Genomic DNA, 24,672 nt, shown 5'->3' with positions numbered 1-24,672 from the left:
CCTTCTAATGACTACATAATTCCAACACCCTTACTTTACCCATAATGCATTTTGTCACCTACTAATAGCTATTGACACGTGATTAATGTGTGACGCTCCCACCCTCTTATCGCAGGATTCATTGCTATCAACTGCAGAAATAAGCCTGAGCAACCCTGTGAGGATAGAAAGAAGAGAGATTTTCCAGGGGTAAAAGAATGTAATTTCTTTGCTGAAGGGTTGAGTGACTCAAAGGTCATGCAAAAAGCACTGTTTGCATTTTCAGGAGTTCAGGCACAGCAATATTTATGTGACCTCTGCAAAGCCTACATGTGGCAACAGTATGTGTCCAGCATATTAGTCAAGCCAAATGCCTACCCCTGTTTTCTCTCTCCACCTACTCTTTCTTGTGAAAAGCTGTACATGTAGAAGGCCATCTTACACAATGCACAGTGAACCTGTTACCCACGCACCTTCCGTGTTATTTGCTGAAGATGCAGGTTCCTCTCTATGTCTTGTCTACGTATCTCATCTCTTTCTATGTCACATCCAGCTGCTGAGTGACTATGGGATAACGGAGACTAGGCACAAATAATTTCAGGAGTTGTGTTGTACAGTTCCACAGAGATGTACAATGCGTTTGTTCTTTATAGAATAGCTCTATTTAACAAAGTATAAATCTAGTTTAGGTATCGATATAGAATCAATTGCATGAAGATATTTTCGTTATATCAGCAATTCAATGTTAATGTTGAATGTTAATTTATATTGTTGTTTTGTTATACACGATTACACACGAGTCACTGAAGTATCCGATTATCGCTATATTGACTGACGCAAACACGTATTTGTGGGTGTGAGCCATAGGGTGTGAGCGTACTGTTTCTTTTTCTGAAGAGTTTAAGTATTCATAAGCGATTATGAATTCAACCAATCGTGACGTTTATGTTAATCCTCCCTCGTTTAAAGCCGTTTGTTTGTCTTGCGCAAGCATTTAGACGAAGTGCGTGGGACACGTGTGGATTGCAGCTGCTAGTAGTCCGGTTCATCTAGATTATTCCTGCTTTCTTTGCAGACTTTAATCGTGAAAGCTCCTGACAGTATTCTTATTCTGTTCTTTTGAGGATTTACTTTGCAGACGGCAAATTGATAACCCTGTTTCAGAGATTGCGTATTTCAAACAGCATGCGCATTCAGTCAGTACTGTAGTTTTATTCGTGCTTTGGTAGGCTACTGCGTTCAGTTTTACTGCGAAACCGAAAATAAAGCTTTGTAGCTTAGACGAGTTTTTTTTTTGTAAATCGCAATGTCCTCCGGGAATGTATCGGAGCAGAGTCGGCGGTTCTGTGTGCTGTCCTGGGAGCAGGTCCGGCGTTTGGACGCCATCCTCGGAGAGAGCGTCCCGATCCACGGACGTGGGAACTTCCCTACGTTGTCCGTCCAGCCCCGGCAAATTGTGCAGGTAAAGTGACAGAACTATTGGAAAAAATCGAGTACATTCAGTAAAGTTTCTTCATGCAAACGTTAAAATTGAGGTCACGTCTTTGAAATTAGGCTGGGGTAGTTTGAAGTCTCGTTCTAAAGAGAAAATGTGTGGTGGTTATTATTAGTATAGAATCCCAACACATTATTTGTAGGCTAGTTATTTATCACGAGAGAACTCGAGACATTCAAAATTAAATAGATTGTCACATAATGAACATCATTTTGTCGTTTGCATTTTTTTCTGTCGTGAACATCAAAGGGCGAACTGCCTTTCAGGTGTCTTATACATTCTAAAGTGGTTTTGCATAGCCTATCGGCTCACATCTGAACCTCTGTTAAGTAGGTTTGGCTAGTTGCTATCAATACTCGTGTTAATGGCCTACGGTAAAACGGTAATCCATATCGAAGACATTTGTCGCTTCACAACGCATGCACACGTTTGCTTTAATTTCTATTTCAATTTCAATTAAAGTGGGATGTATAAACTTGGGTCATGAGTCAGTCTCAAGCCATTTCTAGGCTAAAGTTGGTCAACCTAACTTTCCCGTATACGAAGACTTCTGTTTATTATTATTCAGGAAATGACCGTTTGACGCCGCTTTAATTCTAGAAGAATCGTCCGAGTTTCCGCATCCTAAAATGCTTCTCTTCCCGTTATTTCTTTGTCGTTCCTTTGTGTATTTTCAGTTTTGGCAGACGTTTTATTTCCGCTGCACAGAGACGTGGGCGATGGTAAATTGAAACGTACAGTACAGTCGGCCTATTCATTCTATTTCTCAAAACTTGAAAGGAATAATGACGCTTTCACGTCGACCCATATAAAATTCACAACTGAGGTAGGTTCTCCGTGCTGGGGAAAAAAGCCGTAGTAAACGCATTATTATCCTTGGCACGCATCCAAAGAGAATCTGTTTCTTGTGCAATTTGGTTTTATTGCAGTTAGTTTGGAAAGTAAAGCTATATCCCGCTGTTGCAGTGCTATTCACAACCTGTTCCAAATTTAGGATAGTGATTTGGAGGAACGCTTTAAAGCTGTTCTTGGGGAACGTATACAGTGAGTGACATGGCATAAATATCCACAAAACACAGCGGAGCTACTGATTTGGCATTGGCTTCTCATGTTAGCGTACGAGTACATATTTGTTTCGAAAATGCAAAAGGTTTTAGACCTACATTCCAGCTTCCACGGTGTATTTGCTGCTTTCACCCTCCTACAGAAGTCAGTTTTTGTAACTGGGATTTCTTGTCAACTGCTTTTAAAGTGTCAGTTTAACTTTGGTATCTAGAAGCTTCTCTTTGTTTAATGACTGTACAAACAGGAAGGTAGCACAGCATCCTAATCCAAAAGTTTAATGTGGTTGTTTATGCATGGCCCATCTGGGCAGGTCTTTGTTCCTCAGGATGTCCGCACAGGCGTCCTCACTGTCCATATGCATTCAACATTACTGGATTCCCTAAGTCTGGCTCTTTCTTCCTCACTGTCCTCTCGGGGGTTTATTTCTCATTTGTTTCAGAGATATTGGACGAAAGTCTTGTCTTCATAAACCATCTGCTGCACAGATCAGCGCGTTATAGATTGGGGGCAGGGGGTGGGGCTATAGACGAGGAATCTTGTGCTGCCACCACTGTCTTTGATGTCTGCTATGGAACAGAAGACAGATGGAGGGTTCCTGAAGTCAGTCATGTTTTGCATGCAGATGCTGAGGAACCCAGCTGGTCCAGCAGGCCTAGTGTGTAGTGTGTAGTGTGTAGTGTGTAGTGTGTAGTGTGTAGTGTGTAGTGTGTAGTGTTATTAGGTATTTATTAGACTTATTTTGTTAACTTATTGGTCTTATGCGCTGTAACCTATCCTCTTACTGTTTTTACACGTTGTGTATTCAGAGTTGCTCTTCTGCATACCATATAATGTAATGTGTGGTTATTTGTGTTACTGTCAGCTTCCTGCCAGCTTTGACTAGTCTGGCCCTCCACTGAATTCTCTCATTAACAAGGCTTTTTTTGCCCACAGAACTGCTGCTCACTGGATGTTTTTTGTTTTTCGCACCATTCTCTGCAAACTCTATTTGTGTCAAATCTCAGGAGATCAGCATTTTCTGAGATTGAAACCAGTCAGAATTTTTGTCTGGCACCAACAGGCATTCCACGGCCAAAGTCACATTTGTTCCTTGTTCTGTCATTTGGCCTGAAAAACTGCTGAATCTCTTGACCATGTCTGCATGCTTTTATCCATTTAGTTGCTGCCACATGATTGGCTGATTAAATTAACAAGCTGTTGTACAGGTCTACCGAAAAGTGCTCTGTGTATAACCATCTCTCTGACAATTAAGCAATGTACGCAGACTCAACCCACTTACATATTCTGTTTTATGTTATCACGCATTTCATTTGGTCTCATTTCAAATGCACAATTGAAGTTTAATGAGTTGATTGAGTCTGGATCTTGATCTGAAAGTTTGGTTTGGGAAGGTTTAGGTTGCTATTGCCATATTTGGTGGAGTGGAAGGTAGCCTGTGCCAGTTCTCCTTGGTTACTCTGCAGCTGTAGCGTTGTACATTTTTTGCTTCGTCTGTGTATTGTCACCTTGATGGTATTGAATAAACCTGCAGCAGCAGAATGTCAATCTAAATGATGATAGTCATTTTGTTTAAAGATTACTTGCATGGGAAATGCATTTGAATGGGATGGGAATATGCCTTTGCAGGAAATGAACACTGGGTTATGCACACATTCTTGGATTGGAACATGTCGTCCTCAGTTTAAAAAAAAAAAAGATAAGAAAAAAAAGTGGGCCTCCTAAATTCAGAGGTTGATTTTCTCAGATTAAATGATCGCACAGTTTCTAATCATACTGAACTATGTACAAAAAATTACATTGAAACATTTTATCATGATGCAAAATTTGGTTTTAAAAATAATCTGGCTCTCCAGGCTGTGCCAATGGATAAATGGCTCGCTTGTTTAAAAATGTTTAGTTTAGCCTTTAAAAGTTTTTGTAAAAGTGCTCCCAGTGATCTTTCTTGAATGAACTTGCTGGTTTTGGAGCTGACCTCTAGGGTGGGGTGTGGCGGCGATGTCGTCTTGTAGGTCAAGAATGTTTCTTAGGATGCAACTCTGTTAGAAATGAGCTGGCACTGATTTAGTCTTGTCTAATGTGTATTATGCGCCATGTTGCTAGTCTGTGGTTTAATGCAGTTGCCGATTTTGAAAGGAACCGTCGGAAGGCAAGGCGTAGCTCTCCTTTTTTTTTTTTCTTTTTTTTTTTTTTTAAAGGGAGGTCCAACAGACTGGCTTTATTATTCAGTAGCCATGGTGCTGCACAGGCTGCCGTCGGACTGCACGGCATGTTCCGCTGTAATGAATGGAAATCCTTTCACTTTTCTGACTGGTTCATCCCAGCACCATCTGCTTGGAGGGATTGGGTTACCAACATAAACATCCAACTTTCCTTGCTATACAAGCAGGAATGGCTCACTCGTATAAACTGCTTTTTTTCTTTTCTTTTTTTTTAAAAACTGAAAGCCAATTCCCTGTAGACTGTTATGATGTCTTTGAGCCCCCCCCCCCCCACACACACAAACCAGTGGCTTTCAGTGGCATCCCTCAATCTAAACCAAAGATTATTATTTTTCCCCTGTGTAATGCAGTTTAAATATTTGTAGTGCTTTCCTTAAATATTATTTTACTGGATAATTGGAAGCCCAGGGTTCTGGATAAGTTCTATTATCGTCTGTATTTGACATTTAGACGAGGCGGTTTGTTCCTGGTCAGTTCTGCTGTACTGCAGACACTGGGACCAGGACTCTGTTCTGCGGTGCTGGCACATGGTTGGCGCACTGAATCCGACCTGCTGTAGACCTTCTAGATGTCACCTGAGATTTCCGAGCTCTGACCCCGACTGAGGTGGACCTGTGTCTGTGCCCCACAGGAAGTCGGACAGACACACCACGTACGCGTTTGTCTCAGTAGGGGCCCACAGCTGAGAGGAGGGTGGAAAATCTGAATTCATGAATGAGACTCTTTGCCTTCAGAGGGCTGTCCGTGCTGCCAACGATGGTGGAGGATGGAGTGAATTAGTAATTCCTTGGGATCCTTTGCCATGGCCTTCCCCCCCCTCTTTTATGGAGTTTTAAGACTCTGAGCAACTCCCCTGTGGACTGTGTGCGGTTGGCTGCATGAGAGAATTCCACACAGGAACCACAACTTGCCGTTGCAGAAATGACCCCCTCTGGCCTGAATATTCAGCCCGATTCGTGAATGCACAGTTCCTCATCCTGGTATGAAGAATGAGGCTGCTGTTTGGAGTATTCCGAGAATCCGGTCTGATCCCTCCCACTTCACTGTGGCTGAACTGTGTGATGTCTCTTATGAGCCTATTGCACTGTGTGTAAGCTGCTCTATTGGTCTTGGACTTGATATCACCCAGAGGGAATGCAATCCAATCCAATAGATTGTCATTTTTTAAAAACCTTTTTTTGTTTGAGATTAGCTACAACCAGAACTTAATCCTGGGGTGACTACTCTGAATGGAAAAAGGGGAGAATTTTCCTGCATGTTAAAAGATCTGTATACCCTGGGTTTCTGTCTGCGACCAGGGCTTCAGGGATTGGCCCAGTTTCCTGTGTTGTAGCATCTGATTGGTTCCTTTGTGAGATGTAAGAAATGTTTCAGTTCTCTGAATTCAAAGTCCCAATGTCGTCTCCACCTACTCAAGTGAAGATATCATTGTTCCCAAATAACTTTTGTGTTTTAGAAATTTATGGCTCCTAAGATATAAACCAGTGTTTCTGCTGCAAGCTCCGCTTGAAAAAGGGAAGTGACCCTCTATAAATGTCTTTCTGCATTTTAGTCTCCATTTGGTACAGTGTGATCTGTGTAGTTTGCAAGCATGTTTGTCTGGATACGGAAGGGTAACTCTTGGAGTTTAGGTATCTAGATCAAGCTTGGGGAATCTGGAGGCCTTCCAGAAGAATCCATGCCAAATGCCTAAACGCAGACAAGCACTGGCAAGCCTTTTCCAGCAGATAAGCTGCATGTTTTCTGGCAATTAGGGTAATGCTTCGCAGAAAAATTAGGCCCATAGGGATCTCTATGGATATCAGTGAAGTTGTATCTGGTCTTGTCCCCTGGGGGGACAGGGACAGCCAGTGGGGCAATGGGGTTGGGCATGAGCAGGCGGGTAGGTGGTGGGGGCGGGGGCAAACTCCAGTTCTGGAGAGTTCCAGTGTATGCAGGCATTGGTGGTTACCTTTCAATTGGTAGCAGGTTAAGCCCTTGAGAGCAAGGTGCCTGCACTTTTAAACGTTTAAGAGTTTGCAGCCCTCCAGGGCTGAATACACCCCTGGGCCCGGGGGGTGTGGCGCCCTCAAGGTGACACATTTCCAAAAGTGGCTTGCTTCCTGTGTTCTAGTTTCATCATAAGATGTGAATTGCAGTACTGTTATATGCATATTTGGCCTAGTCTGAGAGAAAATCCATAAAAGAGTGCTTTTCACTGGCTGAGTTCTCTGCTGTCTCTTGTGGTGAAATGTTAGTATTGCAGGGGTTAGTCAGCCCTGTCAGTCGGTTGTGGGTGCGGGGCCATGCAGGTTTCCCTACCTGGTTCTTCATGTCATTGAGCAGAGAACCTTTGATGTGGCTGTGGATATTCTCTGCACTTTGACTCTTTGGGCCACCAGCTCAGGAAGGCTCTCCCTGTGCTCATAGTTAATTTCGTTCATGTTCCCTGTGGCGAAAACAATTACACAGAATCTACATCTTTCTACTTCAGAATCTACTACATCTTCATGGCAGTTGAGAATGGCCATGTCTTACTGATCATTTTATCTAATGTGGCAGCATGAACTTGTTGAAATGGTAAAGTTTTTTTTTTTTTAACATTTTTATCTGGCTGCATTACCAGAGCTCAATTTCATGTGGAGTTGAAGGGCAAAGTAAAAAGCATTCTGCTGTTGTATGGCCTTTTTTAAAATTCACATTTCAGATTGTTTACTGTGGAGTCTTTCAGGATAAGGTTTTCAGGAGTCTTGATGACTTTGCCAGTGTACCTGCACATAGTTGTGTGTGAATGTAGCTTGCACAATATAAAATATTAAATTACAATTGGGCTTTGGGGTGGGGATATTGAATAATTTTGAAACGTTGTCTGACATTTGCCGCCTTGCCCCACAGGTGGTCCGGGCTCGGCTGGAGGAGAGGGGCATTACTGTGCGAGATGTGAAGCTGAACGGCTCTGCGGCTAGCCACGTGCTGCACCAGGACACCGGCCTGGGCTACAAGGACTTGGACCTGATCTTCGGGGTGACCCTGACGGATGACCGGGCCTTCAGGCTGGTGAAGGACGTGGTGCTGGACTGTCTGCTGGACTTCCTGCCGCCCGGCGTCAGCCGGGACCGCCTCTCCCCACTGACGCTGAAGGAGGCGTACGTGCAGAAGCTGGTGAAGGTGTGCAACGACACGGACCGGTGGAGCCTCATCTCCCTCTCCAACAACACCGGCAAGAACGTGGAGCTCAAGTTTGTGGACTCTCTCCGGCGGCAGTTCGAGTTCAGCGTGGACTCCTTCCAGATCGGCCTGGACTCCCTGCTGCTCTTCGACAGGTGCTCAGAGACGCCCATGTCGGAGAGCTTCCACCCCACCGTCCTGGGCGAGAGCGTGTACGGGGACTTCCAGGAGGCTCTGGGCCACCTCCGGCAGCGAACCATCGCCACCCGCAACCCGGAGGAGATCCGGGGCGGAGGGCTGCTCAAGTACTGCCACCTGCTGGTGCGGCGGTTCCGGCCCGCCTCGGAGAGCGAGATGAAGTCTCTCCAGCGCTACATGTGCTCACGCTTCTTCATCGACTTCCCCGACATTGTGGAGCAGCAGCGCAAGCTGGAGGCCTACCTGCAGAACCACTTCAGCGGCATGGAGCACAAGCGCTACGAGTGCCTGGCCACGCTCCACCGCGTGGTGAACGAGAGCACCGTCTGCCTGATGGGCCACGAGCGGCGGCAGACCCTGGGCCTCATCTCCGCCCTGGCGCTGAGGGCGCTGGCCGAGCAGAACGCCCTGCCCACGGTCACCAACGTCACCTGCTACTACCAGCCTGCCCCCTACGTTAGAGACGTCAACTTCAGCAACTACTACGTGGCACGTGTCCAGCCCCACGCGCCCCTCTGCAGTAGCTCCTTTCAGACCTGGCAGCCGTGTAACTGAGGTGCTGGGGGCACTGCTGGGGGCAAGGCTGCTTGGGGAATGACTGCGGTGCACTTCTGTTACTGTGGCATTTCTTTCCTCGCCGTAGGCAGGTGACATGGGAATGGGCTCACCACATTGGCACCAGCGAAGCGCTTTTCATTTGTTTTGTTTTTTTTTTTTTTTTTTTTTTTTAGAGCTACAGTGGGACAAAAGAGAAAAATCTTTCATTTTTTTTCCTCCCCCAAGTGTCTGGTCTATCTCCTGGCAGGACTTTGTTGACCATGTACTGCTGTAAATGTGATTTGAGCCTATCGTTTTGAAACCTTTTTTTTTTTTTTTTTATTATTTAGTTTTTAAAAAAAAATTATTATTATTTTTTTTTTTGTCACCTTTGCAGAACAGAGGCTAAAGACTGCTGGTACTTTTCTAATGTAGCAAAAAAAAAAATGTTGTGATTGAATTGAAGCACTTTTTTGTTTTTCCTTAAGTTGACTCGAAGACTTAATAACATTTATGTAACTTTAATGCTGCATTTAATTTTTGTTGCAGGGGGTGGGGGATGAAAATATTAAGCTGTATTCAGACTTTCTTTGAACCAAAAGGACCAAAGATGATTTTTGTTTAGAAGGGAATATTACTGTTGCAATTCCAAGTGCCTCAAATACTGAGAACCTCTAAAGTTAGGCTATATTTTTATCTTCTAGTTTACTGTAAATCTCTATTTTGAGGGACTGTGGCATTCCTATTCAAATGATTAAAAAGACAACTGAGTTATAGTTTTTACTTGTGTTTTTGTCTTGGTTCCATTCTTGGTTACTTTCTTCCTGGAGGCAGATGTCATACTTGTGCAAATCTGACACCCAAATATGAGTTTATGCAGTATTCCAATGGAGGGGAGAGGAATGTGTAGAGCCTGCCAGCTTGCATACATAGGGGATCTGTCCAAACACGCCCCGCGGAGCAGAACCAATGCCTCCATTTGGATTTCAGGGGTGTGAACCATGCAGAAATCCTCTTGGACGTGTGACGGGGCATGCTCTCTGTGGCATGCTGAGAACGGAGACAATGCGGTCCTTGTGCACCTACCCACTGTGGCTGCGGGATATGGATTCCAGTCAGCTTAGATGATGGCAATCTCGGTTTCATTTCGTTTGCCCATGCGTTAAAAGGTGGGTTCCCTTGGACGGCCTGTAGTCAGAAATGGTTCAATATTGAGGCCAGTGGCCATCAAGCAGATGACCAGGTGCTTTTTGATCAGACATTGCAGATCCACTAATGTTTAGATGGCGCCATCCATCTAGTGTAATGGCTGGAGCCTCAGTAAGGTCATCTATGTAGTCGGGCCATATACGCCTGCTCATCACATTCACTCTGCCCACCACATCATCAGATCCATAAAAGATCAAATTGTCTGAGAATTTTGCCAATTCTGCAGATACTTTGAGACCCTTCTGATACCATGTAATACTTCTACAGAATTGAAAAACCTGTATTGAATAGCTTAAACCGCCAATTCTTGTTTACGGGCTTTTTCCACAAATACTTGACTGGAGAAAAAAAAAAAAAAAAAAAATGTATGCATTGATCCAACATTTCATGATTTACTCCAGGATCTCTGGGCTGCAGTGTCTGCAGAAGTGGAAAAGCCAGGTTCGGAAGTTAGTCCTCCCCAGTATTTTGTTCCAATGAGCCACATTTGCCAATTGGCACAATTCTTCAGCCAGGAGGTAGAACTTTGAAATCAGCTGGCTCGTGTAGAAGAAACGCATGGCAGGACTTTTACTTTCTGACCCCTGGTCTTTCCACCACTTGTGTGCCTGCAGGTATTTGCTGCAACCACACCCTCAATCTTGCCCAGACAGGGCTGGTGTGGGGGTTGGGTTTGTTTTAGTTTTTTTCCCCCAACCAAACGTTACACATCCCAATATGTATCACAAACATGACTGAAGTGGCTGCAACCATCAAACTAAAACTTCTCAGAACCTTGGTGCTTTCTGGCGAACCGGCCTGCGTCCATACCTGTTTAAGCAGAATCAAAGTTCCCTCACCCTCCATCATGAACGGAGGGCATTGCTCAATGCACAAGGCAGGCGGAATATGACACGGCCACTGATGTCACGGTTCGCAAGGAAAAAACTATTTTTTTGGTTCCAGCTGAGAACCAATTTTTAAGTTTCTTAACCAATTTATTTTCAGTCTGAACGTGCCGGCTGGTTCAAAATTTGGCTCGGCAACCGGAACTTGCACGGAGCCTTGCCGGTGTGAAAGGCATGGGATTTCAACCCAGGACATTTTTGCTATGTGGTGACAGTGTTATCCACTGCATCACTATGCTGCTACCTACAATTATCTCTAAAAATCTTTATACACTAATTGCATTAAACTATGGGAGGAGATATGCAATGAGCATGCATTGGCCATTAGGTCAGGTCATTTGGGACCTGGACCCAAATAGCGCAGACTAAATTGAACGCCTCCCATTTAATCCAAACAAGAATAGATTGGCTATTGGTTGTTTGGATGATTTTAATTTTTCAGTAAATGCAGCATACATCCTGGTCCAGGCTTGAAGGCTGATATGATGTGCAGGCTTCACAATGCTAGCAGCACACCAAGGTTTGCACAGTGACTCAGAACGGAACTAATGCGTAAATGGTGTTTGCCTGTATAGCCGGGACACAAACTACGAGCTGTGCCTGGGGTTGTTGAGTTGAAGACACTAAATAATTATGTATGATTGTCACAAATGTAATTATGATAGTATATCATAATTACATATCATTGGTTCTGACATTCTAATGCTCAAGCATTCACTCAAGCATAGATCTGTCTCACCATCAGCTTTCTTTCTCTCACCAAAGATATGGAGCCTGAAAATCACTTTCTTTCAAGGGCTTTGCCATCTCCATATATATCACTGGGATGTATTTCATCTCAAACTTAAGAGGCTCTGTGCAAAACAGGGTGGGAGAGGGAAATAATGTATGTTGATGCACACCACATGTACTGTGAGCCAACACAAAATGAGCCATTGACTTGGTATCTGAAAACGACAAAATCAAAGGTTTGCCTGTAAATCCCTCGCTCCGCTCCACCTTTTGTAGCCATCATCTACAGAAACGGTATCCTCAGCCTTTCTGATGATTTTGCATCATGATAATAAATCCAGCTGGGCCTCTGTAAGCATATGTAACACAAATAGTTAATGTACAGTAGGCTCCATGCGCAACAGAGCAGTTGAGCTCCATTTTGTCTCTCAAACATAAAAAAGCAACGTATCCCTGCCACACCTGATGCTCTCGGCCACCTCAAAACTAGTGCTAGTCGGGGCCTGGAGCCTGCTCTGTAACCATATCCCCGGGGGTCACGCTGCATTCAGGCATGTGTTTCTCAGGTGTTAAAAAGTGCTGGTTCTGATGGCAGTTGGACGGAGCGTGACAAAGGAGAAGCCTGGGAACGAAGGGGAGGAGGGGGAACCTGAAGGAAGCAAAGCACAAGAGTCGGTATACTCTCCCTATAGGGGCCTCTTCGTCCTGTCATGTATAAACACCGTTGTAGTAGCATTATGATGCTCTGACCATGCTTCCATAATGCTCTTATGACCAATAGCACTCTTAAGCCTCTTTCACACATGGAACAACCAACATTAGGTAGGGTTTCCTGTTCACACGTAGGTCTCCTGTACGAAAAAAAAAAACGTTGAGTCTGTTGGTGTCGACCATTCTGGGTGGATTAGGCAGGCAGGATGTCTATCCTCCAAAGCAAGACAGGACAAATATTAACATTACGTTTCTGCAATTCTACAGAATACAGTTCAAGATAGTTTTAAGATAACTTATCTTTAGCCAATATAGCTCAGTTAAATTTTGAGGCAATATAGCCGAATTGCTAACATTAGATAAACAATGGAAACTTGGTTTATCAGCTATATATAAATATTTATATGCAGAATTGCTTTTGGTAAAATGCAATGAAAATAATTCTGCCAAGTTAAATAGCTATTTATATCTCCAATTGATATGTAGCACTACCATTGGGTAAGAAAACGACTTAAAATTGGAAGAGCTTCACACAGATGTTTACCAGGGAGGAGTAGGCCTATTGCATAGCTCAAGCAATTTTGTAATGGTGTTCTTACAATAAACGTAGCTATGTCAAGCAAGGGCAGAGACAGTATTTATTCCATAAAATTAATGTTCAAATTTCACTCACAAACACACACTGCAGCCCCAATCTTGTCTCTGTGCAATGTCTTATATTTGTGAAAGAATTGTTGAGAGAGCAGAATGAGTCAAATATTGTGCCAGAAATAATAGGTCTTACATAAGCTTATAACCTTTTGCATGCTTTATCAGAAATGTTGCTTTAGTTCACACTAGAGCTGTGGCGAAAGATTTCTGTAAATCTTACTAGGTCCCGACCCAGTGAATTGGAGGAACGTCTTACATGGAAAGTCAACTCTGGCTTTACACAGGATGCGGACACTTTCCAGGAAATTACCAGAACAATTAGGGGAGAGCCTTTTATCGGTGCCACTCCGGGTAGGAGAGTTTACTAAAGGCTGTACCCGAACACACTCAAGTTCATCAAGTCAGTTTAAACCAACATAAATGGAATTGTGACCATTCCTTGTGACTGTTTCATTGGTCAACAACAGGCTAGCTGGAAGTACATGACAAGTGTCCCACAATAGCTCCTCTGACATGCTGACACATTGACAGTAAAATCAGAAAGATATACTGTCCACTGTTGCCATTGCTGTAATTGGCCAGCTGTCATCCAGCTAAGGCAGTTTTTGGAATCAACATGGCAACACCATTAGGGACCTTCAAATGTGGATGCTGCTCTTCCTACACTTATGTGGACAAAATCATCTCCAGCTCACCACTTTAACCTACCAACATTGACTCATTCTCATGCCCCCTGGGCCATATTTAGACCAGATCAATTTGCATCTCCTGGCTCTGCCTCCCTTCCTGGTTTATATCATGTCCAAGTTTCATTCCCCAGCAGGTTATGTTTGTAGTATGACAGCAAGTTGTCTTAACTTTGGGGACCACAGGGGGAGCCATTTTAATCTTAGCCTATGTGTATAGGTGTGATGTTTTTGCTCATTCCATAAGATTCGAGAGGAAGGAGCTCCTATGATACTGTGTATGTCCAGTGTGGTCAGCTGACTTTTGGGCTGGACACTGGCCACGCAGAACCTTCCTTTGGTTGCGGGGCAATGTTCTACTTAGGGCTCTGAACTCATGACCTCTGGACAGGGCTGAGAATGAAGAGCTGTTCTCTATTTTCTGAGAATGTCTGCCTTCTTCAAAAGCTCCTACATCTAAATGAAAAACATCTGCGGAGTAAGAGAAGCCAAGGCCAGGACTATTCAAAGTCCACCGTCAGGCGGTTTGATGCCCAGTGAAATAAATCACATACTGCAGATGGTTTACTCCAGATGGATTCATCCTGTTTGTTCTTACCATGGTTGTTGTTTGCATATTCCCTCTATAACTACGAGGAGAGTTGAAAACCCTGTATTGTTATCTGCTCAGAGGCTCCCCTGAGCTCCACCAGTCACCCTTCTGGAATCCCTGGTATGAAAATGTTAGAATTCATGTATCAACTTGTGTTTAGTCCATCTGTTCACCATTTCTGCAATATTGTTAATGTCACCCCTGATGTGTAAACTGCTTGCCTGGCATTTACAAACAGTGACAACGGCTGACCCCAAGTTGTTTAATTTCTCTGTATTCCGGGATCAAAGGTTCAAGGCAGAGACTCTGTTTCCTGTGAGAAAGGAGTTACTTCTCTCCATCTGTCTGCGCCATGTCTGGGTTTCTGTCCTGGTTCTTTAGCAGGAACTCCCTTTGCACATGGGTGGTCCTTCTCACGCAGTATCTCCAGACACCCTCCTCCATTCTCTGTGAGAACTATGAGAAAGAAAAGTCTGTGTAATCTGTGAATGGTCTTCTTGCTGACGCCGTCCAAGTAAACCTCACCAAACGCATTCCTCCCCATATTCATCCTTATTGCTCCAGGGAATGAGAACCAAGTAAATGTCCACTTTCCCATTCTGGATCCTAATTATCCGTCTGCGAACAGGTATTATGTGTCCCTGTTGTGTTGGATTGCATCTGTCTCTGCACTTTGACCCCTGTGGGATGTTTTCCCAGCCTTACTGTATGTAGCTAATGACACACATCCTTACCTTCGTCCTAAGCCAGGCTTTTAATGGTTTCTCTATCTTCATTGGTTGTGTCATCTGCCCAATGAAGACCAATGTCTTGTGCCATAGACATTGTCCACATGTTGCATGCTATATTCATTACGTGCTATAAAGATAGAAGATTCCTCTAGTGATACCTTGAGTGCTTCAACTTGCTCAAAGGGAATTGCAGCACATCTATGGGACAGACTGAACATTTCCTATTGGTCTGCTAGGGGTGGTCAGTGTCAGATGGGCACTTTCGAATGGGTAACCACTGAAAGCACACCCATATAGTCAACATTCATAAGAATGATAAGCACACCATTTATGTTGACTGAACTAAACAAACCTGTCACACCAGCATTTACTGTACACTAAGTCCTATGCAAATGTGCAGTTTGCAATAGTTAGCCTCTAGGCCTTGTTGAAAACGGCAGTGGCTATCTTTAAAGCACAGTACGACAGATTCCAGAAGAGCAGAAAAAGCCTGACCTTTTTCCATCGCCATTGTTCCTGATGATAGCAGGGGTATGGTCAGTTTTAAGTACGCAGATATTTAATTTAGCTTCAGTCTGATCCAAAAACCTGCAATGGAGCCTCTCATTATGATGTGGTCACTAGAAGCAGTCTAAAAATAGAGTTGAAGAGCGAGCCCAAACAAGAGTCACGTTCACATACCACTGAAAATGCCATGGGACAGGTGCAGAGACTACTGTGTGCTGACACACCCATCGTCATCTGGGAGGCAGCATGGTGCAGTGGCTTAGCAGCTGGCTCATACCTCAGGTACAATTTGTACAGTTTCTAAACCTGGATTCCTTCAGTAAATATCAAGCTGCGTAATATCAACAGTGAAATATTGCTGCATCTACTAATCCAATAGATAAACTTTTGAAAGGTCAAATCATACATTCAAGCCTTTGACTCTCCCATTTGTTTCCTGGCATTCAAATATTCATATCTGAATGATTTTTTTTAAAAGTATGTAAAAATGTACACTGCACTGACAGTCATTGCTCCGTTATCCACCATAATAACCCAGTACTAAATCAGTCCCAGACAGCTAGCGACTCCAGATCGGATCAGCCCCGATTCTGGTACCCAAAGTTAGCACTGGCACTGATCTGCTCCGGAGTCACTTGCTACCCGGGGTATTATGGCAGCTGGGCAGGGAAGGCCATAACAGGCCATAACAGACAAGAAAGACTGGCTTACACAAACAAATTTTGACTTCCAATAAATTTGCTTTCTGTCTGCATTTTCAAACAAGTAATGCTGCTGTCAGAGGATATTAGTACATTAGCATTTTTCATCGATAGTGATGCAAAAGTGTTTAATTAGATTTGATTTTCGGAAAAGTCTGAGAAATCAAAACTGTGAAATTGATCCTAGTTGAGCTCTCATTTCTCTTTAGGCAGAACATGAAAAGCTGCTTGCTCCCCTTAGGAATCCAGCCTTCTACAATGATGGCCTGAATCCTAGATGGCAGTAAGACATTACTGTTTCTCCTTTAGAACAATGTGCTTGACCTCATTTATTAAATCCTGTATGGAAGAATACGTTCATGAGCACTGCAAGGTGGCATGCCGGAGGGTTCTTCCTGTCTCTCCAATACTTTAACACTTTTAACACTGTCCATTTAGAAAGTAGGGTATTTACAAAGCCAATTCTGACTAAGTACTTTGCCACACTGCCAGCCCAAATGTATAATTTGTGTGGTGGACCAAGATGCTTACAGATGGATGATTTAAACCTAATTTTAGTCTTAAAGGGGCAGTTCACCAAAAAATATTATAGTATGTATCCACTTACCCAGAGTACTATCTATCCATCCAGATAATTTGCTGAGATCTGACAAATGTTCTGCATTTGACACCTTTTTTAGATGCAGTTTTAGATGTAATGGACCTCATTTTCTGGGAATCAATGCAGCAAAAATCCAATGTTGCCAAGAGCAAAGTTTCTTTCCAAATATAATGCCACAGTTACTCACAAAAATCTGAAAGGACAAAAAAATTAACATTTTCATTGAGAACTATTTATTCTACTGCCGGAACTCATCAACTGTTCGGAGCTGAAACATACCAATGTGGCTAAAACACTGATAAAAAACATTGACACTTTGCCCCAGAATACTGGTGTATTTTGACAGAATTACTTCTGCTTGTGGTTACACAGTTAGCGAGTTCCGGCAGTAAAATAAATAGTTCTTGATTTAAATCTGCATTTCTGAGCTCTGTTAATGTTTGCAAATAACTGTGGCATTATATTTGGAAAGAGACATCCCTGTTGAGTTTTTATTTTATTTGTTTTGCATTGATTGCCAGATAACAAGTGGTCAGTATATGAACTGCTTCTAAAAAGTTGTCAAATCTAGAACATTTTGCACATCTCAGCGAACTATCTGGATGGATAGATAGTACTCTGGGTAAGTGAAAGCATACTTTCATTTAAACTGCCCCTTTAAGAGCTGATTGCAAATCTTATGCAGGAAGAACAAGGTGCTGCAAACATCACTATATGTTTTAATAATTGTTTTTAAAGATACAACATTGAAAAAGGAGACTGGGATAAAGGCAAAATAAATACAACATACTGATCCTAAAGACAAAAGAAATGCATCAGCAAGATCTATTTTTCTTGAAAGAGAAACCTCAGAGATTTTCATCTCTGTTGGACACACAGTGGTTTTATATTTAAATCTGGCCTTTTTTCCCCTTTCATGGCACAAAGAGCTTTCATCCAGTTGAACTAAATATTGGGTTAGATCATGCCATGATGATGACAGTGTGGCCAAGCATGCACTTTGATACTACTGTATAAATACACAACTGTATAATCTGGGAAACTATTCTGCTCTCTCTTTATCCTTTTTTGTTTCTTTCGTCTGTCCTGGAAATTCAAGTCAATTTTTTTTCATACTAAAATGGACGGCTATAGTAAAGGAAGTTCATGTAAGATTGCATATCTCTGTCGGGCTAGCATAAAGGGTTGTACTCACCTGAGCGCAAAACATTGTCTGATAAGCACCTTAAAATTGTTGTTTTTGGCTTAGAATTTCGTCTTTTTTTGGCCTTCATTTACCTTCTGATAGCTTCTTTTAACCTATTGTGTTTATAATTTAGCTTTAACAAATGTGTGTTTCTTTTGTACATTTCTACTTATCCTCCCATTTGGGACAGCCTAATCTTCTGCAATGACCCCTGCATTACCATTTTTCCAGAGTGCTGACCATCACACAGGTCCTCTGAGGTGTGTGTCGCTACCTGTGGCTCCAGAGTCCACTAGCTGTGCTTCACAGCCATTGCACTATAAACAGCAGATGAGGCAGACTGCAGACACCTGATAAACAGGTGGAGGCACTTGTGCACAATGAGGCAGGGATTATTTTGCTGACAGAACCCCTCCCAGGGAGATGGTATGACCAATTATTCACTGGTGAAATTCAGAGTCAGTAACAAGAACATGATTCTATAACTAATAGCTTCAATAGCTTGTTTTTTTGCACATAAATGAATTACCTAGCAATGAACAACTTCGCAAACCTACTACCATGTGAGTGGAGTTTGGCAAAGCAACATGATAAATCATGCTCAGTTGCATCTCAATGTAAGAGATAACACATTACTTAAAATACATGGTGAGTGAGACGATGAATAAGATACATTGGGAACATAATCCTACATTGTAATATTGCATTGAGAACGGCTGTAGCAGCATCCAGGGGAAATCTCTTCTCCTAGTTACATTACATTACATTGTAGTCATTTAGCAGACACTCTTATCCAGAGCAACTTACAATAAAGTGCAAATCATAACCAGGAAGAAGTGTGCTGAAGACCCTAGAGGAAAGTACAGCTCCAAGTCCTAGGGTGATTACAAAGATAAAACTTGAACCCTTCATACTTTCCAAGTAGCTTACCATGGTTGGCAACTAGAATACCCCAAATACTAAAACAATTATACACAAGTGCAATTCTAACCTAGAGCAAACACATAGCTTACATGGCTATTTACCACAGTGAGGTAGGGAAGGAAAGGTGCAGCCTCAAGAGGTGAGCTTTCATTCTGACGAGTTCACAGCTGGGCTATATCAATGCTGAGGTGACCCTTTCTGACCTGTTTAAAACTCTACATCACAGTGTGTATTTCCAAGTAAACACGCTCTCTGTCTGGCTATACAATGCCCTTTATATTGATATTATTAACATAGCAGCAGCCAGCAAAGTTCCCAATGTGTGAAACGCAAAAGCGATACCATTTTAACGGTGCACTTTATTATCCTAGACTACAACTTTTTCCACATGAAAGTAATATTTTATTGAACGTGACACCTGAAAGAACAATGTCTATATTGTGGTTAGAGTGCTATGTGTATCGTTTACAGTATGTCTTGTATTATAGTACGATGCTCCTATTGGTTGTTCATTAGAGGTCCATTGTCTGTAATCATAGCAGCTGCCGCATTGCAGGATTTTAGCCCTAAATATCTGACACTGCCAGTAAATCGGCTGTCTGAGAGTATGTCACACTGAGAGATTCAAGACGGCCGATTTTGGCTTATGACAAAAGATTTCTTCTACAATTTGAAAATGTTGTATCAACGGAGGGGGCTATGTGTGCACCCCCCTTTAATTGAGAGAACTAACTGTCTTCCAGGATTTCCCCCCCCCCCCACCAAAGAAGATCATCCTGATCACCACTAGACACCAGTAGCAACTATGAGGGCAAGAGAAGACTAGAAAGTAAACTTATTTAAAGTATATTTACATACATACATGTATACATTCTCATCCTTGAGTAAAAATATTTTGAATGTAATCTTTAAGTATTACAAAGAACTCACAAATGAGTTCTACCTCTGGGTAGAAGAATTACGCAAATTAGCAAATCCATGTGATTGGAACAAAATACTGGGGAGGGCTTTTACTTTCTGAACCTGGATTTTCCAGCACTGTCAAAAATGCATGAGGATGCTGCCATGATCTCTGGGACAGTGTTTTCAGTAGTGCCAAGGATGCTGCCATGTTCTTTGGGACAGTGTTTTCAGTAGTGCCAAGGATGCTGCTGGCAGCTTTGCATCCAATCATGGCTGGAGGGGGGCACAGACCCCAGGTTAGCAGTTATCAGCCTTAAAAGAAACCTTTCATTTTGGTTGGGAGGATCGGGTGAAGAATGGGGTCAAATGCATTATGGGAACGAGCGAGAGAGAGAGAGTGAGAGAGAGTAAAAAAGAGGCTGAATGTGCCTTGCCCTCTTCCTCTCAGAGAAGAAGTGGAACTGGGCATTCCTGGCATTGCTGGCTGCTGACACACAATCCCAGCTCTATCCCCCCTGTGCGGGGGTCTGAATGGGCACAGTGTCTGCACTCGGAGACCTGCAGTTTACCCAGCGAGGGGGAGCCGCCTGGGGAGCAGCCCTCTCCGGCACGGCCCGGGCCGGCTGCAGCCCCGTGCGGCTAAACCAAACAAAACCCCGTCTGAGAAGGCACTGTGGACCCAGCGTGCGGCCGCACCGGCACTAAAAACACACTGGAAAATAAACGGGCGGCTTCAGGCCCGAAGAGCAAATATTTGATCAATTTCGAGAGACGAAAAGGGAAGAAGCGGGACGCGGGGAGAAGGAGGGAAGTGTGGGAGGAAGGCTCATCGCTGTTTATCCTCCTTTCATTCCCAACGCTCTATTATTTTAGGGGCCAGGCTGTGCGTGTCCGCACCATTAGCATGTTTACTAATGATTATGACTAACCCCCAGCAAGGGATACAGTGTTAAACTGCATGAATCAATAAACATTTCACATTTTTTGTGGCTTGTGTAATAACAGTGTAAAGGCTTTCTAATTTTTAATATTATTACAGCAACATTTTTCCAGAATAATTTGTAGTTTACTCCTACATGGAATATGTCTGAGGTATCCTAGCCAATTTCTTGTCATAGATAAGAAATTGCAACAGCATCATCACACCCTTGTTTGGCTTGGCTTACATCTGGAATGTTTCCTTTTGTCCAGAGATAAAAATGATCTGTGGGTACTGTGTGTGTAAAGAGAGAGAGTCTGAGATAGATACAGTAGGCAGATAGAGAGATAGAGAGCGGGAGAGCTAGAGAGAAAGAAATAGAGAGATTTCTGCTCAGTTACTCAGTTGTCTGGAGATCGTGCTTGCTGAGTCACCGAGGTGAGGATTGAGTTACCATCCCTATGCGACTTCACTGTGCTCTCTTTAGCAGACTTTTTAACCCATCAGTTTCTCCAGACGTGGAGAGACAAACCATGTGGTCAGACAACTCCTGTGGACACCAGCATGGTATCACACCTTTGAGTTCACACAGGCATATAATGCTTAGTTTCGTGTTTCAGGCTCAGTATGTTCCATGCATTTCCATGGTTCTTTATGTAACGGATATGCCTCTCCAGAACGTGTCTTGGACAGACCCCACCGATTTCTCATACTTTTCCCTTCTCTCCTCCAGACCTCCTGTAAGATAACACATTCACTCCCTGGCTAAATGGAAAACAAAATTGGAATGGTCAAAATTGGACATATTTTTATATCTAGAAGCATATAATGAGATATTGTGAGATATTGATATCATGAGTATGATATATTGATATTTAAAGATTTCACATGGCCTGCTAGTGTACTAAATGGGTACAGTTCAACAAGCTTGGATTAGTTTAATAGGTTTTTCGGCAGTTTGATTGCAACCCCTGTAACAACATCCCACTGAATTGCATTCTGCTAAATGCTATGCTAGCGCATTTCATCATAGACGGCAGCAGCGACAATTGAACTGATGAACCTGCTACCCGCTGTTTAAAAATGTGTTAAGTACATTTTATAAGTGAAAGATAGTGACAACAGCATTCATAAAAAAATTTTGGCAATACATTTAGAATGTGAAAGGCAAAACAATTCTATAAGGCACAAGTCTGTGAGATTGAGAAGACAGCTCAAGCAGAGAGACAGCTTGAGTGGAAAGACTGCTTATTCAGAGAGACAGCTTGTACAAAGATAGCTGAGACTAGTTATCCAGAGGGATGGCTCATGAGACAGCTTGTGTACAGAGAATTAATATGTTTGGATAGGATTTATCTATAGTGGTAGTGCTGTGCGGCGAGAGACAGTTTGATACTCCATGGAGCTCTGGGAGCCACAGCTCCTGGAATGTGCACTGATTCAACCAAGAGAGGAAACTGGCTGGGACAGCAGGAGCCAGATAATGATCTTGGCATGGCCGCTGAATGTTTCTGACACATGGGAGAAGCTGCAGTGCTGGCAGGTGGTGTGAGGAGAAGATTCCCAGAAGAGCACACAGCGAGAAGAGAGCGGTCACAGCGAGAAAGAAAGCCACTACGGAGAAAAAGAACCGCCATCGAACAACAACACTCCAAAAACGTGAGGATGTGAAGAGAGGTCACTGGGGTGAGACCAGAGCTGTGCAAACAGGGACTGTGTAGAAGAAGAATGAAGGAGGGAAACTTTGGAGAGGGAGTCCATGGAGAGGGATGCTGTACTTATCCTCTGTGGGTGGAGGGTACAGATCCTCTACTTTCAAGCAGCATTAAGAGTGACCACGCAGAGACAGTCAGACTGTCTGCCTCTCTGCCTCTGCACACCATACGTGGATACGTGTGGCCAGACTCCATCAGGCCCTGGTTCCCATCATCCAGGCCATGCAGATATATTTCAGTCAGGAAGCCTGTGCGAGGATGACAACACGTTTATTGCACTTGGACATTCTGGCTGAACACAGCTGTGTGGCACTGACCCAGGCCTTTGAGGTCATGTGTGTATGAGTATGTGTGTGTGGATGTGCAGTGACTGATTTATATCTGAAAATGGCTAAGTGTCTTCTTCTGCAAAAGTCTTCTTCTGTGGTGTGTCCAATGAAGGTTTTTTTAAAATTATTTATTTATTTATTTATTTATTTTGGCGGGGGGATTTCCACAGTGAGAACAGTGTGGACATTTAGTCTCTCATGACACTGCTGGCTAAGCCTCTGTTTTGTTCCATTGAGAGGAAAAGTGCCACACCTGGTGAAGAGCTGAACTGCAGTTGGATTTCTCTCAGGTCTGATGTCACGTTCTCAACTTTTCATTTACATTTCATTTACATTACATCCTTCCCTGTTTGGCAGTTCTATGCTCTCTCTCACTCTATCTCCCTCTCTCTGTATGTGTTTGTGCATTAGCAGAGGTCAGAGATCTGTGGGGGCTTTTGCAGGGGCTCAGCAGGGATAAGTGGGGAAGACTGAATAACCGCAGAAGTGCAGACTTTGGGCAGAGAGGGCAGTAGGGGGACACAGGTCTGGTTTATGGAACCTCCGAGGCCACAGATTTACTGCAGAGGTCGAGAGATTTATCCCTCCTCCTTGAGTAATCTGCAGCTTGCTGCTTATGCGTCATTGCCAATGTCCCCTATGGAGGAAGCACATATTTAAGCCATATATATTAGCCAAAGATTTCTAAACATCTTTGGTATAAATATATATATGTGGGCTTGTATCCCCTACTTCTCCTCACCGCAACGATATGGTTTTTCGGAGTACAGCAAAGTGTCACAGGGAGATTGTTGTGGGGTTATGAACATGCACCTTTGTGTGGAATGGCACACTCCAGTTTGATCTTATGGTTTCCCTTGCAAGGATCCATATTCATTGTGCATTCATTGTGCATCGTAACCACCTTGAAATACTATGGTTGAAACAATGATAATGTCTGAAGCTGAAAGGGAAATAACAGTGTCTACAGTCTCAGCTGGTAAAATGGTTTGTTTAACAATCTTGGCAGCAGAGTGACAAGTAAGATTAGAACCATAGCTTAGAGGAAAATAATGTGCTTCAGCTGTGGCTTCATCGGAGTGCCAGGTATAATGTGTATGCTTGGGACTATCATGGTTTCTTTCATATAAACACATTTCTTTCCAGATAAACATGACATGATGTTTACATTGGCATATTCCCTATGGATAGTTTTTTGCTTTAAAAAACTAGAAGTGCAGATCTACAGATATTACAGACAGGAGCAGATATTTACGTGTTGGCTCTAAATTGAATGCAATTCATTGGCTTTTCTGAAAGAAAGGCCATTAATAAAATGGTTATGGCAGAATGGATCTGTGCATATGTATAGCTTAGGAAGACATGTATGTTTGCGGGTGGTTGGTACACAGGGCTCCAACACCGGAAGTGTATGACTTATAATTCCACTTGTCTTGGTTTTTTATTGGAGCAGGTCTGGGATAGGATGGATCCCATCAAATTGTGCTGATATTTCCAATGTGCAGGCTATGAGAGGTACCCATTATGGTACCACACATATTATTTTTTGTTTCCCAGTGCTTATCAGGAAGGGGGAGAAAATGTCTTGGAGAAAATGGTTATCCTACATAGTTAGAGTTCTCCCTGCTAGACCTCAGCATCACTGGTGGTAATGGCTCCCCCCCAAACAGATCTCCAGAGACTTTATGTCCCTGACCCACACAGACAGGCAGGCAGACAGACAGACAGATGTGGGACTGTGGGCAAGGGAGGATGAGTCAAAAAGGAAAAAATTATAATGATTGGAACTACAACTGGAACTAAATCTCGTGGTAGAAGTCGACACGCTCCATGAGACGGGATGCCCACCCAAGTTGCTGGAGCTCATGTTCAGCATGTCAAGGACATTGGCGCAAGACAACCAACCCTGTGCAGAGAGAGCGAAAGAGTGTGTGTGAGATAGAGAGAGAGAGGGGGGGGGGGAGGAGCACACAAAAGGACAAGAAACAGGCAGAGGGAGGAAGGGAGGGAGATAGAATGAAAGCGATCCTGTAACATTACTGGATGTC

General features: G+C 43.3%; 1 protein-coding gene across 1 annotated transcript; it reads left to right on the top strand.

Moving 5' to 3' along the window:
- The first annotated feature begins 988 nt into the window (after positions 1 to 988).
- tent5bb (terminal nucleotidyltransferase 5Bb) lies at positions 989 to 9,416 on the top strand. Its single transcript, XM_061255193.1, has 2 exons — positions 989 to 1,441; positions 7,633 to 9,416. The coding sequence occupies exons 1-2, from the start codon at positions 1,286 to 1,288 to the stop codon at positions 8,656 to 8,658; spliced, it is 1,182 nt and encodes a 393-aa protein (XP_061111177.1). The 5' UTR covers positions 989 to 1,285; the 3' UTR covers positions 8,659 to 9,416.
- The last annotated feature ends 15,256 nt before the right edge of the window (positions 9,417 to 24,672 follow it).

This window comes from Conger conger, chromosome 9 (genome assembly GCF_963514075.1).
Source record: "Conger conger chromosome 9, fConCon1.1, whole genome shotgun sequence".
NCBI classification, from domain to species: Eukaryota; Metazoa; Chordata; class Actinopteri; order Anguilliformes; family Congridae; genus Conger; species Conger conger.
Note: the sequence above shows the minus strand (reverse complement) of the source record. Positions and strands in the feature narration are given on the sequence as shown.

What these genes read in the sequence shown, in the direction of transcription:
- tent5bb (XM_061255193.1), top strand. Translation starts at nt 1,286, where the DNA reads ATGTCCTCCGGGAATGTATCGGAGCAGAGTCGGCGGTTCTGTGTGCTG. An exon ending in AGCCCCGGCAAATTGTGCAG is followed by an intron (nt 1,442 to 7,632) that starts GTAAAGTGACAG and finishes CTTGCCCCACAG; the next exon opens with GTGGTCCGGGCTCGGCTGGA.